Here is a 19,899-nt window from a genome sequence, read left to right on the forward strand (position 1 = left end):
TGACATTTATAGATGCCAGATTTTCACCACTTAGCATGAGGCACGTATAAGGAGCGAGTAAGACCAAGAGGCCCAGTAGCTCGCACGGATCTCTTGGGCCTTCCTGTGATCCTAACTCCCCTTCCAGGTGCTGCAGGTGCTAGACATTCTCTGGCTGAGCCCCACCACCAATCATTCATGCTGGGATTCAGCTGGATGCCCACCCTACCCCCACCTGCCCCACATCACAGGGATTTCCTCTCTGGGGAAAATGCTGGAGGTGCAGTATCTTAAAGACTCTATGGATCAAGAGGAATTATTTTAAGCTCATCTTCCTGATACTTTAAGCTGGCTTGTTGAAATTCTAATAAAAGGGATCTCCACTTCCAGACCAATGGCAAACACCTCAAAATGAAGATTTCACTATATTAACAGAAGGAGGAACCCATTGCCCATACAATGCCAGCAGTCAGTCCTCCACCCCTGTCCTGGGAATCTGGAAATCCTTCAGTGTCAGAACTGGAAGCCACAGAATAAAAGCCTTGATGTTTAGCTCACTAGAAATATTACAAAAATATCCTAGGGACCAGATAATGCTATAAAGAAAAAATAAATAAATCTGAGTTGTTTTTAAGATAAATTCATACAGCAAATTCAAATTTGCCTTCAAGAGAAAATAACTCCTACTCTTAAAATCTTATTAACAGAAAGAAAACAGCACAAGAGGATTCTTCACTCATGTTTTAGGCCTTCCCATTTGTTTTCCACTAATGCAAGCATCATAAATAACAAGACAACAACCATTATTCTAATAGCTAGGAACACAAAGAGGGAATCAATCTTGAGCATACAGCTTTTAGCAGTTTATCACGTGAAGTCTCTTAAGGAGATCTAGAAACAATCCAGTAGACCTTTCAGTTCATTTGCTCCTCTCTGCTCCCCCACTTCTTACAGACATGAACACAACTCAAATCCTTAGTAGGAGCCTTCTGAGCAGACTTTGTGCTCACACATCTTTTTAACAAACTGCAACAAAACAACACCAAACTCTTTGTCACTCACTGTCAGCAACAGTGACCCCTGTATAGACAGGGGAAGTAATGTCAGAATTTCAGTTCAGAGGCCACAGCCTGCAAGGCACAAAGGCATGGAAGGGAGTAAAGTAATGGTGAGTGCACAGCAACTGTGGAAGGTGGGGCAGGGATACTGGAGAACCTCAACTAGGGAAAAGCTCATGAGGTAACCAAGAATTAACTTAGGAGACAATATTTATGGAAGAGTAATAGTACTATGACAGTGCTTATCATTAAACCCTCTTCCCTAATTTGAGAAATTGACTCTCTGCATCAGAAATTCCAAGTTTGTACACATACGCCTCTGAAAAAACAAACACACTTCAGTATTTACAATGTGTTTGATAGGACAACCACTTTATTACAAAGAACAAACAATGCTTCAAAATAAGACGAATCAACTTGTATTGTACAAAATGTCAATTTCCTTGTAGAGGTCATGAAGTAACAGGCTGTAAGATTAGGTTCACATCAAATTCGCTATCCTGAAATAATCAGAAAACAACAGTAATACTTACTACATCTTCAGAGTTTATGGCATGATCATGTGCTCTACTCCAAACTACATTCAAAAGATATTGCTATAATTACTTTGAAAACACAAAGTGTAAGTTATTGTTCACTTCATTTCCACTTTCACAAGGACATTCTGAAGTTGTAGCAGTGCCTGCCATAACTGGCACAACTGTCCTATGCTTACACAGTCACAACCTCCCTAAGAAGTTCAGTAAACCTAGACATTTCTACAATATGGATATAGTAATCTGCTAGATTTCAGCTTCTGTTGCATGTCCTTTAGCAGTATCTGAAATAAATGGATAACATGGAGTCTCAAAGAGCTGGTGTCAACAGTCTTCTAAACTTTAAAATCAAACAATCAATATTTGTCTGATATCTAGTTGATAGGCAAACAGGTGGGATTTAGACATTATAAATACAGTTCTAAAAACAGACCAAAAAGTGTATTTTACAGTGTGTACCACAATTTCAGTTTAAAGTAAAACTGTAAGCAACTGAAGAGTTGCATATGATCACTATTCAACATTACCCAATTTGGAAAAAAAAAAGTGACATGTCAGGTCAGCTGAAGAAAGCACACTCACAAGGAAATTATACTTTCATTGAAAACGCCACAGTTTTACCCTTTGGTAGTCATGACACATCCACTGAAAAAAGAAATTGTGCAAAGCCTGTGAAACCAAGTGCAAAAAAACTCCACCCAGACACACCCAACAGGTTTTATTCTTAAATAACAACTCTACAATCACAGCTATCAACCAACAAAATCAAAGCCACAAGTATTTTCTCTAAAGGCTTCTTTCACAGTACTAATAAGAAAAACCAAGTTCTATTCTTCTAGTAGACAGTTCATTTGTATGGTACTTTTGTTATCAGACAGTATTGGTAGTGAGATCCTACCTGACGAAATGGGCCATTAAAACACAAATATCTTAAAGCCAGTTAACTTCAGGAAAAGTCCTATACATTCATACTATAAACACTGTTTAAAGTGAAACTGGGATATCTGTCATTGTCATAAAAACACGATTCTTCTCTGGAGTCAAACCACATGTGTTACTCCTGTGCCACAATTAACACTATTATAGCCATTTATGGTCCCTAGCACTTTCTTGATGCTATTGGAGCATGTGATACATTGCGATAATTAAGGCTGTACCAGCACTTCATTACAACCCCGATTCACAGGGGAGCCAACACTTGGCTGTTAAATCTGCTCTGGGAGACTTGAGCTGCTAAATCTCTACTATTTTAGTGATACTTCTCCCACCAAACCAGGCACATCATTGATTTTAGTTTATATATTTACAAACGTTCTTAAGACAAATTTTACTGGAAGAGGCAAGAAATTCTACCTTGATGTATAATCTTTTGGCATTTGGGGCAAAATTAAAGTGCAAAGTATAAACTTCATTGCACAGTAAATAATTTAGATTTTATTTTAAAATAAATCTTATTTAGGTGCCTCAATCTATTCACCTAGTGACCTTGTCCAACTCAGCCTCTACACTTTGGTAAACATAGTTTTATATACAGATACATAAATAACATTTAAAATGTTTACCTTTACTTTTCTCTTTTCCCATAGGAATGGATCAACCTATTCCTAGAAGTAATGCTTGTTGATTTTATCAGCTAGCTAGTTAATGTAAAATGATGCATAGTAAAAGGGAGATACTGAACTTGATTGGTAGAATATATTGGTAAAGCAAACAAGCACTTAAGAAGATTAACTGCAATAAGTATGTTGAAAGTTGCCATATAATATGTGCAAAATTGCTTACCATGTATTCTAAACTTTGGTTAAAATTTTCAGATTGAAGTTTTACAGAAACATTATGGAAGCAACACAAGTGATTACTAACACAGGAATGAGGTAAGTTATTATTAGTGCAAAAAGCAAGCATATGCTAAAAGCAAAGCATATGGATTAAAAAAAAAAGATAATAAATCTCATGGATGTTTTAATACAAGACTAGAAAGGTCTCTTGTAAACACTGGTATTTACAAGTTTAAGATTTGTACAACTACAAAATGATAATTTTAAGTAATAGTAGTGCATTTACAATGAATTTAAGTTTTTTGTAATAAGAGCAATGGATAAGTTTATCTTTTTCCTTTTAAATTTTCAGGGGATATTTTTCAAGATTAGGATATTTGTTACAAATAGTAGAAAAAATCATTTCTTTACAAAAGAAGTATATATTAAAATATTTATACATTTTAAGTTACTATATAATAACTGGAAATTTTTGCCTTGTACTCAGGCACCAGAATGAAGAATGTGATATAGGGAACAGAAACCAAACAGAATTTGCTCATATCCCAAATCTTATGAATTATCTATGCAAGATCTGTAGCAATCCCGGGGACTCTACCTCAAATACTACTACTTGTGCCAATTCTTTTATTCATTTTTGATTTGAAACTCTGTCTTCTTTACATTTTAACTTGTCACTACCAAAAAGAGCTGCTGGACAGAGAGCAATTCTCCACCCCACCATCTTGGATATATTTTCTATATGATACTCATACCTGAGCAAGGCTCTACAACATCAATGTGTCAACGTAAAAAAGGTTATATATTTTTAAGATAAAAACAATGCAAAAATAAAATATTTGTAGCATTTACAAATAGTACAAGAGTTACATTAAACACTACATTTGAAAATTGAGATTTATTAAGTCATTTCTACTTTGAGCCTGATGTTTTCATATCTGCAAAGCAAAGGAGACATTGTTAAATGTTTTGTAATTTCACACAGCATACACACTCAAACATTTTCAAACAAACATTATTTCAGAGTTGTAGGATATAGATAATGGTCAAAACCTGTGCCAAATAAAGTGTTAAAACAGCACTGAAATACTGAACATCACAGAAGACAACTTCTTCATTGTTACTCCCCATCTTAGAAAAACACATATTTGAAACCAAGCAGTGGAGCATTCAACAGGTGGGTCCCAGCCCAGCAGCTGAGATCAGCTACCCCCCCACCACAGTTCCTTGCTGCCCAAGGGGATGGGCACTCTGCCCTTCCTACCTTCCTCTGTGCCCACAGTACCTCTTGCTGAGCAATGCCAGCTCCCAACAAAGCTAAGCCAGAAACAGGAAGGAGCAGGATGAGAAGCTGACAAAACTTGAGACCCCATATTGGCTTACTTATAAGGCAGGCCAAAACTGACCAGGCTAACACTACTTTTAGTTTCAGTGGATCCATTCCCATTCCCAAATCATCATGAGCCTGTACAAATTCAAGCCCAGGGACAAGATGACAAAACCTTTTCTGGCTGTAACACAGATTTTAAAGTGTATATGCATCACAAAAATGCACCTGATATCACCTGATGGAATTTTTTTTCCATTCAGGAAGGTGAAAAGACTGAAAAAACCCCTGATTACACTGTATGTCATCTACATGATGCACATAACTGGATTGCTTCTTATTAGACTGAAAAACTTCTGAGCTGAAGTGAATTATACAGAATTATTCAGAAGCAACAACTAGAATTGCATAAAACTCCCATAAGGAACAAACCAACATTTCAAGCAGTTCACATGCAGTGCTGCGTAGGTTCTGGAAGAAATGCACAGCTCCTGCTCCACTCAAATGCTGTGTGTGACAGTGACTTTACCTTGGAGCCACCGAACCTGCGTGGCTGGGCCGTAGCCTCTCTCATTCTTGGCTGAAATCCTGAACACTATGGCAGGCCGGGAGGTGTAATCCACGTGGGCATTGGAAAGCTGGGCAGCAGTCACTATGCAAGATGTTTTAAGACCACAGTATATCCTCATAAATACAAGTTGACTTGGATTTTCCTGTAATTGCGTGGAACGGATGGCTAAGTAGGCAGAATATTCTAAAATATTTCCAGAGGGTGAAGCAGGAGGCTCCCAAGAAAGATGAATACAGTCTATACTCTGAAGAAAGAGAGAAACATATGATAGTATGTAGCTAACCATAAATATCTAAACAATACAAAAAAACCACCAAATTCTAAAGATTATGTGAAAATTCTAACCTATCATCACCACTCTGGAGATAAGGATGTCTTTTGACTTTTTTTAAGAAGTGTGGTAAACCCCTATAGATTTAATGATCCAAGACTAGAAAATCATGGGGAAACTATAATTAGTTCTTAAAAGAATTATTTTTAGCAAATTTCTTAAAGAAATATTGAGCAGAGTTAACTAAGTAAGCTTTGGACACTATTTTGTATGACAATTTTAACTTAAAAATAAAACTAACTATAACTAAGAGTTCTGAGATTACACCAGTGACCAGAATTTCACACATCAGAACCAGAATCAGAATTACCTCTATTTCTCACCTTGGTGATTTTGACTGTTGAAGGAGCTCCAGGAAAACCTGGAATGCACGTCTTGAATTCACTGATTTTACTGAAAGGCCCAACACCACAGCCATTAATTGCAGCAACTCTGAATCTGTACACTGTGCCAGGAAACAGATCTTGTTTCTTAAGTAATCTGTAGTCTGGTACATCTGCGCCTTCCATCTGAAAATAAAGCAACATTTGTGGTAATCTTTAAAATATTATAAACACAATTAGCCTAAAAAGTGTTAAGCTGAGATTAATTAAGTTCAATTGAAACTGAAATCTATTTAATACTGCTGTACTTACATCAGAATTTATGAAAAGGTTTTGACTGACACAGTATTTCACATCAAAACAGCTGATGTAATATGCAAAGTAAGACTACATGTCTAGACCAAACGATATCCCATTTTTTCAGTCATTTAAATTAAGCTGTGCCTTGTGGTTATTTTTACTCAGGAAAGTTAAAACAAAGTAGCATTTACAACTACATAAGTTATGATTTAGTTAACATAATCTTCTGTCCTAAAAAATATTTTTATTTCAAAAGCAGTTATTTCTAACATTAGGAGCTGCAGTACAATGTGTAGGTAACCAAAATGTTTTTAAGGAAACGTCCAGTAAGTCAGTAACAAACAGCTTTCTGAAACATTAGGTGCTACCATACTTCCATTATTAAAATATGCATTGATGCATCACTGATCCTTACAGTGGAACTATTTTCCTACTGAATAATGTAAAAGAACCACAATTAATGTAAACACTGTACAATGTACTGTGCTCTTTAAAACTAAGACATAGAATATTTATAGTGAAGTGCTTGCAAAGGAAGGCTTCAGGTTTTTTGTTTCTGTCTCAAGAAGACACAATTTTTGTTTCTAGTTAATGAGGACATCACTAATTTACACTTTTACTGTCAAAACTGTTACACTTTTCCAAGTTTCACACTCATAATTTTCATGTATCCACTTACATGTACCAAATAGTAAGTTAGAAAGATCTAATAGAAAAGCCACTACAGCTCCAGATCTACTCTTTTTAAACAGTCTAGCCTATGTCTTACTAGTATCTTTAAAATTTTTATGCAAAGATTCTGGGAATAGAGAAGAAATTGAAACATTTCGATGCTGGACTGAAATAACATATTAAGAAATTGTGGGGGTTTTAGTTTTTAAGAATTTTACTGGCTTGAAAATTTATAAGTTTAAAATTGTTTTCTAAGGCAAGAAATAAAAAAAGAATAAGCAACAGCAAAATAAGATATTTTGTATTATCATACATAAATAACAAAAGAAATCCATCTAGTTTAGGAAATAGTAAAAAAAGGTGAGAAAAATACATGAAGAAATACTGGTCATAAAATACAACTCCTATGAACACCAGATTTTGCTGCAGTATTAGAAAATCCCATATTTTGTTGTGAACTATATAAGCAACAAATTCTGAAATAGGTATATGCAAGTTATATCAGAGAAGCCGCAGCTACCTTGCTATTGATGTTCAGTGTTTCCTCTGGCAGCAAGTAGAATTGGCTCACCACAGCACTGTTGTTCTTAAAAATTCCCACATCATACCACCGGCGGTCCCTGGTTTTCACTGGTGCTGGCAGCCTCTGGGGAGCTCTCTAGTATTTGAAGAACACATCATGAAGATTACCCACACTTCAATGCCATGGAAAAAATGTCAAGGCTCTAGTATATGTAAGAGACAACCCCCTTTTATACCAGTATTACTTTTTTATGCTTCAAATGAATATGCATGTATTACTAAAATACTGTGCAAAATCAACTGGTTCTTATACATTTACTCACAGTCTGTCATTTAAAAAGTAACAGCTGGGATGTCGCATCTGATATTCTAAATGGGGCAGGGAAGAAGCTTAAATCTGTAGAACTAGGTGTCTGTAGCAGCATGTAGTTGGGAGAAGGTCTTGACTTTCTCTCAGAGGTCAAGAAGTTTCCCAAGGTGGTCCAACATCAGCAGCTCCCCCTGGGGCTCAGCTGTAGCTCAGCCCCACATGTGCTCTTTCTCAGGCACTGTGGAACTTGCCTGTAGCTGAGAACAGCCCTCTGCTGTGGCATGGGGCCATGGGGGTGGAATGCATGCAAACTGCTCCTGACTGACCCAGTAAGACAAACTGGCTTTCTTGGTGGTCTCCAGACACCAGGGAGAGCACTTGCACAATCAGGTGCCCGGCACAGACAGGCCATGATCCTGCTAGCATGGAAATGGGGCAGGAGCTGCAGCTGCTCTTGGCAAAAGCACCCCACCCTTTGGTAGCAGCTGCTTCTCCCCATCCTTAGTTCCTCGCTTTTGGTGGCAACAGTGGCACCTTGGGTTTGTGTATTAAGTTGTAAGCAGGTGAAATAGGAAGCATTTACTTTTTCAGGCAGTATTTACAGCTTGCATAGTCAGTCCCCATGTCCTCTAGGGAAAAACATCAAGATGTCAGTTCAGTTACGTTTCAAACCTATAGAATCAGCAGCTAACACTAGTCTGATTTAATACGTACTTCATTTTAAATTCAGTTGTGCATACAGGAAAACTTTTTATATTTGCACATCATATAGCAGAGACTGACCATTCCACTGTGCCAGTTGATGAAAATGATTCAACAGCTGAAACAGGAACTTGGATCTCCTGCCAACTACATAACTGCTACTTAGATTCACATCTAACCCACACAATGCAATTAGTTTTACAACAGAAATGTTTACCCCTGTATTATTCACTCTAAGCTCAAAATAAACACTGCTTTTCTTTCAAAAATATAAGTAAAGGAAAACAGAAGAGCCCTTACAACTAATCAGCACTATAATAGGTAAAGCAATTTGATAATACTTTTTCAGACTTACAGAAGAGTGTGAATCATTTGTCTGTCCAGTACTGACCCTTGTTGAAGGCATGACATAAGCAGTTTCAGCAGCTAAAAACAAAACATGAAATCTTAAAAACATAAGCAATAGAAAAAATTTAATACAAAACCCACAGAGTGTGAAAGTTGACCTCAATAGCCATTTACAAATATTTGTTGCACAAGAACGTCTCAGACTTCTTTTGCATGCAGTTCTATTTATAACACCAACTAATTTTGGCTTCTATCAAATTCACAGAACAATTCTGAAAGTCTGGCACTGGAGGCTGCTACAGATAATACAAACAGAAGGCAGGACTCAGAAAATCCTAAAAAGTGACAGCATTATGAAATTGATATAAAATATTTGTGAACAAATAATCTAAAATACCAGATTGAGGCACATACTGGGGACATTGTATGAATAGTCTAAGTGTGAATTCTTAATTTGATTGCATTTTTTCTGATATCGATACAGTTTGAATTCTGAACATAAGCAGTTAAACTGTAAACAACCTTAACAAATGGGAGCAGAGCATTCATTAAATTTAAAGTAGAATCTTTAAAGGAAAAAAAAGATTAAGCACATGAGTAACACATGGGAGTGTTAGTATTCTGTACTTGTGTTCCTGGGTTCTGCTCTTAAAATACAATACTGCTTGGTAAAAATCACACATCAATATGAGAATACAGTTCTTTAGTTAACACTCAATAACAAGCACTGCCTGTGGATACTGGTCAAAAACAAAACTTGAAAAACTACCCATTTATGTTCTGCATAAATTATTATTTCCAGCAGACTGTGAAGAAGCCAGCATATTAGACCAGCAGTGAGCTGGCCACATTTATTACAGAGGTCAGTTGCTTGAAGTCAAAATCATCCAAGGTTACCATCTTAGTCTTTTGCTGACTAAACAGACAAGCACTGAATGAAAATAAATATGCAATGAGCAGCAAAACAGGCTACCACTGATATTTAAAAAATGGACCTCTGCATAAATGAAGATTTGTCACTTACAGGAAACAGGGTGATTTACAAATGCATAGAAGGAAAATCCTCATTTTAAAAGATGTATAAATCCAGGCTGCACAAAGTCTTCAATGCCCAAAGCCCTATCTACATCCCAGGTACTATTCAAGACGGGAATCCCACCACACTATAGGAACTCTGATGGCCTTAGAAATATATGGCTCAAAATACAGTATGTGAAACACATTTCAAACCTTCAGATTTTGAATTGAATGTTGTTAGTGAAGTTTCATCTTTAACAACTGCCCCATTTGTACTTGATGGTTCAGTTTTAACAGCCTGCTGGGTTACCATAGTTTGTGTGCTGGAGACAGTACTGGATACAGAAGCATCAGGATTTACACTTTGTTTGTCCAAGTCATGTAATTCACCTATATTTGCTGATGTCTGAGCACCTTAGAAAAGAAGAAAATATTAGCAAGAATTCAATATTGATAACACACCAAATCTCAACCTGGTCTAATGGATTTAGTTTCATATAAAGCCTGAGTTTAGCTCAGAATTAGGTTAGAACAGATCTGATTATATTGATTGCTAATGCTTCCTTTAGGTTTATAAATGAATAGGAGTCTGTCTCCACAGTCATAAATAGGTATATGTTAACAGTTATTTAAAGTTTGCTGGTTTTCATGTATTTGGTCACAAAAAAATTAATTTGGGGGAAAAACCCTACTAAAATAAAGCATCCACACAAATCAGTATCACAGATTTCTAAAAATCAGTTTAAGATTAACCCCTGTAGAAGTCTGTTTCTCACTTAGCAATAAGAACCAACATTTCCTCATTTAATTAAATTACACTGTGAAGAAAATAAAAATCCAACTACCTATAAATACATTGAGATCAAATATAAACAGATCAGGTGATTAAGCCTGGATTCACTACACTGAACTTAAGGCACTTCAGTGACATGCATAAATCAGAGCCTTGTCATCTTTTACTTCCTCTACAGTCAGAGAGAAACATGCTTGTCTCTACATTGCCTGGAATTTTACATCAGCCAATAGCTAACAGACAGACACAGTGTTGGAGTATGGAGTTACTATCACCACAATGTTGTAAAATGTCATCTGTCCCTTTTTACTTGATGCTAAAAATGGCTATTTATGTTTAGACAGATTGTCCATCATAATAATGAATATATTGAGAATTTCCTGTACTGTGCAACACTTCAAACAAGTTAAGATTTCAATTTTCTTTGTATCTTCTAAAAATACATTCAGTAATAACTAACACAAGTTGGGTTTCTTAAACTACAAAGGACTCTTAAATAATTTTAAACTACAAGACAGAAACAATCTTATTTTATGTTTTTAAGATGAATTTTAACTCTCACTTTTTTTTTCCTCTATTTTTTTTTCCATAGTCATCTTACTTGAAGAAGCACAAACAGGCAAAAGAGAAGGGGCATTTGATTCTTTGAATCCTGTAGCATCGGTGTGGTTTTTCATAGTCTCCTGTGTAACCTTGTTTACAGGTGCTGCAACCTTTTCTTTTCCTTCTACTTTTGAACTGGATGAAAGGGCAACTTGGACCTAACCAAAACAACACATTTGTTAATGCTACAATGCAAAGTTCAGAAATTTCAATTGCAAACATAGCATGAAAATGCTTGCTCATAAACAACAATATAAACTCCTCCAATAATTCCTTCTAGTACTTTAAATTAGACAAAGAAATCAATCTCTCAATCCTTATCTTAGTCATTATAAAACAAAGACTCAAACACTGAGTTGACTTGGAAGACTCACACTAAATTTTATCATTACATGTCATTTCATTGCTGTGTATATTTAGTCTACTGGGCGCACTTTGGGGAAAATCACAATTACAGAGGCTTTCAACCTTCACTTTCCTGACACGTACTTGAGATATTTGTACTCTTAGTGAAATTTATGGTATTTCTATATGTGTTTTCTTCAGGAATACATTATGGATCCCATACAGATCTCAGACTTTACACAACTAAGAAATGGTCCAAAGTTCTAAAAACGAGATCCTTTAGCCAGAGTTTGTCCTCACTATTTCCATTAAATTGGCGGAACGGAGGAACACGTACAACTGCACACCACAGATAATAACTGGATTTAACTTGCTGTAGGAACTTACAAATAAGCAGACTAGCATAAAACTAAACTAGACTAACAAAGAAGGAATATGCCTAACTCTTTTTGCTTCCCACATTAATGTCACCAGCATTCTGAGAATGAATAGTATTCCTATTGGCATCAGATTCACAGTTGGCATTGTAGAAGACAATACAGTTGCAATTGCCTTCTGCATTAACAAGAAGAGGACTTGAAAGATTGTATCTCAATCATAAAACCAAGAAGTATCTAAGAAAACAGACAACTACTTCAGCAGGTGTCTTTCTTTTTGTTTTATTTGCTTTTTTTTTTTTCTAAGACCTAAAAAGTATGCAGGGAGTTTTGAAACTGAGAAACGTTCTAGCAGTTCACTACCTTGCCACACTGTTTTGACACCGAAGCATTTTTCAGCTTACACTTACATTATTAGGAATGAGATTATTTGTTTGGCTGGGATGATCCACCTTCATTTCTGCATAAGGGATGCTAGGCATTGATTGTGGACTCTGATGGAGAGAACAACCACCTTGCAGGTAAACAAAAGCAAATTCCCATCAGTTATGCAAAACTTAATATTATGATGGTTTTAACCTATTTCAGTAAGAAAAAGGGAAGCCAAAGTTGCCTGAAGGAAAACTTTATTGTAAGTCTGAAATGAAACTATATGGCTAAATAGTCAGATAAAATCCCTTCCTCACTGTTTCCTTTCTCAACTTGTGCCTAGCATTCTACAAATATCTTCATAATTCAGATAGCTGGCCAAAACCAACAGAAACAAGCGAAAGGGGAGTTTGCCATAATTATGATGCAGGCATTTGGAGAATAACCAAAGAAACAGGGTCTCTCTCTCACAGAATGGTTCTTTAAAAAACAAACTCATTTATTACTTCTGCAACCCTCCAGTCCGCCTGTGCACGAGCATTAGCGTAATGTCATCTGACTGCTACCTTGCGAACTCAGCACTGATGTCTCAGGAATGCTAGTACCAGGAATTCCAGCCACCAGTGGCACTGGTGAGTCAGCATGTAATTGAAGAAGGTATCCTTCAACTGTAGGTACTTCATCCCACTTCAATTGAAAAGAGTTGGTTGTAGCTCTGATCAGCTGTACCTGTGATGGTGCTAGAGGTCTCTCTACAGGAAACCAATAAAACACAGATGGCATGTTAGAAATTGCCTTCCCCTACCAGTTTATTAAATAGCTGCATATTGCAAGTAAAATCAGTCGCTCCTTCTTCACTGATATACAATATATATGAACACATATTCAACAAGAAACCACTGTCAAAGGTGGCAAGTCAAGATAGAGAATTACAAAGGGTCTTTTCAAAGTGTTCAAAAATGCTCCAGTTCTGATGCTTTGTTTAGGCCTTTAAGTTGTAGCTACATCACTGTAGGGATTACAGAGACAGCAGATCCTTTTGCTTTCCTGAAACGCTGCAGGTAGCTCTTTGGCTCCTAAAACTTTACATATTCCTCTAATTCACAAATTATTCCTCTTCCGTTTTCCTTGCTCTGTGTTGCTGAAGTGAGCTTTTGCTCTAACTTCTTCTGCACAGGCTGAAACCCGGACATGACTAGCCAACGGCTTGCTCCTCTCACGTGCCTCTATGCCTGACCAGGCTGCAGTCCTAAGTACACCCCTCCCCCACTATTTTTCATTTTCTGAGGGAAAAATGAAACAGAAAAAAAAAAGTTCTATTCTAATTCCCTCTCTCCCAACTCAGTGTTCTGCTATCAATGCAGCTACTAATGAGTGATTAGTCTCCAGAATTCCCTTCATCCCCGGGAACAATTTGGTCCTTTCTTAGATTGAAGAGTATCTTTTTACAGTCCAAGAGATGAGGAAGCAGCAGCAGCAATGATCCCAAGAGATGGGATTTGGTGAAAAAAGTAAGTAGTAGCAGAAAAGATCACTAAAAAGAGGCCAGGAACCCTGAGTTTAGGCAAAACAGCCTTCAGCATCTTCTATCAGCTGACTATGGCATGCAGTGCAGAATTTAGCACAAATTTTTTTCAGAGGCTTTAAACAAGCCTTCCTAATTTTTTTTATTTTAAGTAATAGCCTTTAAACAACCAGCAGTAAAGCATGATTTAAAAACAATTTTTAAAATGTAAATACTCTTCAAGTTTGCTCATCAGTCACGCAAGCTTTCCATATGTTAATAAAACACAAAACATAGTACAAGTGTCTTATTTATTTCTGACTCACCAGTATCAAGGTACCAAAGATCTTTGCAGCAAACTTGATTGTTCCAAGCTTTTCTGTAACCATCTCTACCACTCCAGATATACAGACGAGTGCCAACAGCTACAGCACAGTGTCCTGCTCTTGGCCCTGGTAACAAGTTACTTTTGTCCTCCTGGCAATCTGAGATCAGACCTATCCATTCTGTGGTATCTAGTAAATGAAACTCAAAGCATTTAGTTTCTAGATGTTCTCCAAAACAAGAAATAAAGATGTTAACACACTTAACTGCTCAGAAAAAAAGGAAAATAAATCACCTCTCTTTTTTTATAGACAGCTGCATTTAAAATGGAAATATTATGAAGAGAAGGTCACTTTCCAATTAGTGTGCAAGACAAAATCAATTCATACAGGCTGAATTCTGACCTCCGGTTATCTCTCTCAGGCAAATAGATCAGAAGTTGAGAATTCAGGGATAGTACTAACATGCTAAAAAAAAAACTCAGAACCTGTCTTCTGTGTTCTTCTACAAATGAAGAAGGAGTATTTACATTACTTAGCATTAAAGTTGTATTAACAAAGATTTGAAAAAGCAAACCTGCTAAATCTTCAAATAAAAATAATAATTAAAATATTTCTTTTCAAGTAATGTCCAAAAAACTGGCAATATTTTCAGTCAGCCAGGATTACAACTATGTATCCTAAACTTTTCTCAACGTATTCAAAATAGTTACTCTACTCCGTTAAGAAAATATTAATTCAAAATACCCACTTCCAGAAAGGCAGAAACACTAACCCAAATTAAGGTAAGAAAAGGAACCAGTGCATTTCCATTCACCATCAGGAGCAGAAATTTCACCTCCTGCTGACTGTGGAACCCATCCACCAAAAACGTACATTCTGAAATACAGAAAAAGAGGGAAGAGGGAAAAAGAAAAGAAAAGAAACACCAATTAACAGCTAGATGTGCTGCATGGGCTCTTTCAAACTAGGACAAAACGGAAAATTTCCAGTGTGTTACAGTTCTCGTTCACAGCAAATTTTATTTGTATCTACTGTCTTTATGAAGTACTGTTGCGGACATCTACCTCCTGAAATTTCTGAGTAAGCTGACTGATTGAAAAACCCAACCACACAAAAAAGTCCCAGAAACTTCTCAAACTACTTCCTAGAAACAGCAGTTAATACTGTAACATTTAGCAAACCATCAAACTGCTAATGGTCACCAAAAATACCACACATATAACAGAATTTCTACAATCCTTTACTGCAGAGCCCTCAGTAAGTCAGGCTAAAATAAGATGACTGGCATCATATTAAATTTTGATATAATTCAGATATTAAAATTTAAAAATATAATGCAGGCTACAAACTACTAACATTTTAAGTAAATTAAAAAAAGCTAAGCTGTTGAATCAGAAGATATAAAGCTTTCATACTTCTTTACTCCCTTGCCTCTTTCTCCTCATGCCAGCTTGTAAATTGATACAAAATGGACTGAAACCCATGTTTTAAAATCCATTTTATCAATGCTACCTGCCAAAACAAACCATATTGGCAAGAAGCAGAGTAATGAGGGACAGAATGCAGAAAAAGTGGGGAATAGTTTTGCCTGGAACTAGTTGTACTCTTTGAGAAGTTTTTTTGTAGAGGTACCTAATCTGTGTCACACACACAGAGGCACTGAAGCTTACTCCTGACAGAGCTCAAGCCCAGATGAGGCTGCCCCAGAATACACAAAGGTGCTCCAAGAAGCCCAGAAAGCTGCTGGTGGCTTGGGCAGGTTGTCCTGCTGGATGGAAACACTGACGGATTACTACCCTTGAGTTAATAGTGGCACTGAAACAGCAGCAGAAAACTACCCTACAGGGCTGATGTTTATACTGAGTATACAGTAGTGGATAAGCATCATCATTCCCCTACTAGGTGTACCTTTCTAGAGTTGAGCTTTTAACAACAGACATACTTGTTTCCTATTACATTGGCCGTATGGAGACTGCGAGGAAGTGGTACTGTCCCTTTGGTTTCTGGTCTTGACCAGGTCATGGTTTCTAAAAGAAAGAGAATAAAATCCTCAAAAAAAAAAAAATCTTGCTGGTACATATTTCACTACTTGGATTTTAGGAGGGAACCTACCTCTAAATACTGAGCAAAGCTAAATTTCACCTTTTTAAGATGGCTACTTTTAGAAAAAGGGTGCAATAACAAGCATTTGGAACTTCTTTTTAAAAAAATCATAGGAAATACTGACAAACTAAGTGTTTATCAAAAACATAAATTATGGTTTCATTATGGTTATTCAACTTGGTTTCTTTAGAGTGTTTTAAAGACTATGGTATCTGTGTCATGTAGTACTCATAATCAGTGAGGATAATATATGCAAACAATCTATTTAATTCCTAATATTACAAAAGGTTAACACTATGGTGGCAGTCTCAATAATATCTGCACCACAGCCTGTCATTAACCATTCTATACTGTAATTTTTCCCCTCAGCCAGTAAGCACTGACTTCTGCTGGCAAACCAACTCACCTATGTCAAGTTCCCAGAGATCATTAAGCCGACAGCCACACATGCCTCCAAATATATATATCTTTGGGCTTCCCACATCTTTTCTGCAGTACACTATGGCTGTGTGAGATTCTCGGGGAGATGGCAAGATTCCTTTGGTCACAGGAATACTCCAGCCGACCACACCAGACCCATGTTGCAGCTCCAGTTCATAGAAATCATTTAAATATCTAGAGTATTATTGTCAAAGTATGAAAAACTCACTTATAAGCATGACAACAAGCGCACTTTAACCCTGACCACTTCCAGGTATTACAAACTTCTGTCTTGGGAGGGCGCAGAGTTCTAAACTCTCAAAACATTTGATGCATTGTGGGCAGTACCAAATCTGAATTCAAAATGGGTTTAAAAAAAAATTAACAGTTAGAACTTCTTGCCTCTGAGAAAATATGCTCTCTTAATTGATACACTGTATTACATAAAAGAAACATGAAAACAACATTTATTGCAAAAATTGCTACATATGGACACACAATAAACCACAAAGCAGTGAGAAATACATGATGACAAGAGGTATTAGAGAGAAATTTCTGTAACTCTTAAAGCAATGAAGGTGAGAAGAAGCTGTTGTTTTCTTGTGTCTTCAGGCTGGCCAATACACAATTAGCCACTTGTTGCTGAATCTATCAGCAAGTTATTTTTAGATAATGGTCTTTGAATCTTGGCATTCACACCAGATACCTTTTGTTTACTGAGCTTGAAATTGCCAGTTTATAGCTCAGCGGATTTAAGTGCTCCGAGCTGCAGGTGAATGTCAATATAAAACTTCAGCATTGTAGCACAGTTTCTTACAATAATGGCAACTTCAGCTGTTATAGTAATAAATTTCCAGATGAATTTATAACTGTTTTTCACAGCAATACAGAAGAAACATCCATCTAAGTCCCTGATAACTCATGAGACTCTGCTGATTGAGGTAATTCTAACAAACAAGCCATTCTTAGAAACATCACCCAAAATACCAGGAGAAATACAAAAGCCTACTCAGGTTGCCCTACAAAAGTGTCAGAGCTGTCACTCAGTGTTCCATATTGTGGGATTAGCAAAAGGAATACTTAATCTTCTTCGCATGTAACCCCTTCACTGCACAAATAACCCAACTTTGAGCAGTTGGTGTGCAGGACAGCCTGCCTAGAATGTTCCTTTTCAAAGCTGTCAAATCAAGTAATTTGTTTTTAAAGCCATTAAATTCAAAGACAAATCAGCATACCTGGGAACATTATTATTTGACTCTTCACTTTCATTTGCCAGGCCACCAAATAAATAGCACTTGTTACCATACAAAGAAAAGCTGTGGCCAAGCCGAGGACAGGGTGGTGATCCATTTGAAGGAGCTTGAGGTTTTACTTTTTTCCAGAGCCATCGACTGGCCTTGAAGACAAAAAAATTTATTTTAAAATAATTTCATTGATAGTCTGTCATAACAAATAGAATTCATATAATATTAACACTTATATATTTTCTGAATTTTTAAAGGGAATTCTGAGCTTTTCTTAGGACATTCATTAAAAGGGATATGTAAGAGCTAGCCTTAATAAAATATTGAATATATTATACTTTATTTAGACTAGATGAAAGTCTCTATTTCAAAGTTATTTAAAATAAACTTTAGATTCTTAAGATAGAAAAAATCTTCTGAAGAGCAAAGATCATCTAACTTTCCTCTGCAGTTGGTAAAATAAAATAAAATGTGTTTCTTCATAAACAGATAAATATAGTAGTCCTGAAAATCAAAACATATTCATACATTTCCTACCTGCAATTCATATAAATCATTGCTATATCTTCCATATTCAACCATTCCTCCAAAAACTAGTATTCTGGTACCATCACAAACAAATCCATGTGCTGCACAGCCTGGAGGAATATCTCCTCTAACAGCAGGAAGGAACCATTGATTTGTAACTATAGTAGGAAATAAAAAGCCAAAACCCAGAAAAATAGATTAGAAAAAATATTTCAAACATTGAAACATGTATTTTTAAACACCTCTGTTTTCTAAAGAATTACCTTTCATCTGCAGATAACTACGGCTATTTACTTCACACTAAGTTTTAAATGAATTCTTATTTTCTTTAATAACAAGAAAAGCAAACACCTCTATCAAACCAGTGTTACCCAGTATATGAATGAACCCATGAGGTCACTGTAACTAAGTCAGTCACTTGCCAAGAATAGAGGCTAATGAGGAACACAAGTGCAGTTCCACACAAAAGAGATAACCACACTAACTCAGAGGGAGCTAGCTCTAGAAACAGAATTATTAGAGCTACAGCAGCATGGCACTGTGCCTGGACTTAATAGCCCTATTCAAAAACTAATTACACTGTTCTGAGACTCATGTTAATATCCACAGAGCGGGAGAGGAGAGGCACAGTGTCGAGAAAAAGCAACTGAGACTGTCTGATCCAGCAGCAGCATAGTGGTGCCTAAACTGTTCTAAAATTTAAGAATTACAGGGGACAATGTCTTCTTTTTCCTACACATTTCTATGAGCACGAAGAGGAGAAGTAAGAAATTAGAAGCTTCCAGTGAACGTTGCTGCAGGGGATTAAGATGCTCTCAGTGTATGCCAGCTCCTCAAAAATCATCACATGCACAGCAAGGGCCATGGATGATATCCCACACTCGGGCAGCTCAGGTCATAACCCTGCATCTTAACCCCAGAATAAAAAAGGTCAGTTTGGGCCAAGCAGTCATCCAGAAACTGGAGCAACTAAGTCATGATGCTTTTTGTCACTGCTGCAAAGGGGAAACACCTTAAGCAGAAAGTGTGGGAAGAAAAAAACTAAGTCATTATAAGACTCACTCAAAAGGCACTTGTCAGAACCTCTGTTCTGATGGCATAACTATGTTAAGAGTTTTCTTTGGATTACTTGTCAGAACAGAAAGGTTTTTTTCGTTCTCCCGTCAGAAATCTGAATCAAGCATAGTAGATCTTGAAGGTATCCGGAAAAATCTGCCTGGAAAAACCTCAAGCAGCCAACGCTGTCTGACTGAGAAGCACAGATCAGTCACTGAACTCCCCCGTCTCGGCCCAAGCCCTGAAATTACACGCAAGTTTTCCAGCCTCATCCACCATTCAGTACAGTAACTATTTGGGCATCTGATCTTTCACAAATAAAATCGGTCTTGGGCAGCTTCCTGTTTGGAAAGGCTCCCGATGCCAACGCGTTCACTTTTCCAAACAAGATTCCCATTCCAGGGCATTCAGCTCTCGTGAGCTGCCGCCACCAGAGGGAAGGAGGGGGATCCGGACA

The 19,899-nt window shown here is 36.8% G+C and overlaps 1 protein-coding gene across 4 annotated transcripts; it reads right to left on the reverse strand.

Annotated features, from left to right (window-relative positions):
• Window positions 1–1,388: 1,388 nt before the first annotated feature.
• HCFC2 (host cell factor C2) lies at window positions 1,389–18,539 on the reverse strand. 4 transcript variants are annotated; one of them, XM_031064508.1, is made up of 15 exons: window positions 18,396–18,539; window positions 17,850–18,010; window positions 16,601–16,809; window positions 16,034–16,118; window positions 14,864–14,967; window positions 14,092–14,280; window positions 12,828–13,013; window positions 12,303–12,406; window positions 11,130–11,328; window positions 9,988–10,188; window positions 8,765–8,835; window positions 7,396–7,533; window positions 5,904–6,089; window positions 5,208–5,493; window positions 1,389–4,289 (listed from the first exon to the last, which is right to left on the reverse strand). In XM_031064508.1, exons 1-15 carry the CDS (start codon window positions 18,438–18,440, stop codon window positions 4,264–4,266), a joined length of 2,190 nt encoding a protein of 729 aa, XP_030920368.1. In that variant the 5' UTR covers window positions 18,441–18,539; the 3' UTR covers window positions 1,389–4,263. The 4 variants fall into 4 exon arrangements, with proteins under 4 accessions (XP_030920368.1, XP_030920370.1, XP_030920369.1 ...); XM_031064510.1 differs by lacking the exon at window positions 5,208–5,493 and having other exon boundaries at window positions 4,214–4,291; window positions 5,957–6,089; XM_031064509.1 differs by lacking the exon at window positions 1,389–4,289 and having other exon boundaries at window positions 4,308–5,493; window positions 11,169–11,328.
• Window positions 18,540–19,899: the final 1,360 nt, after the last annotated feature.

This window comes from Geospiza fortis, unplaced genomic scaffold, assembly GCF_000277835.1.
Source record: "Geospiza fortis unplaced genomic scaffold, GeoFor_1.0 scaffold650, whole genome shotgun sequence".
Taxonomy (NCBI): Eukaryota; Metazoa; Chordata; class Aves; order Passeriformes; family Thraupidae; genus Geospiza; species Geospiza fortis.

Coding starts and splice junctions, on each gene's coding strand:
- HCFC2 (XM_031064507.1), bottom strand. CDS start 18,440: ATGGTTGAATATGGAAGATATAGCAATGATTTATATGAATTGCAG. Junction 16,810..17,849: donor TCAAATAATAATGTTCCCAG/GTATGCTGATTT, acceptor ATAATACTCTAG/ATATTTAAATGATTTCTATG. Junction 11,329..12,302: donor ATAATCTCATTCCTAATAAT/GTAAGTGTAAGC, acceptor TGTTTTGGTTAG/GTCCAAGTTGCCCTTTCATC.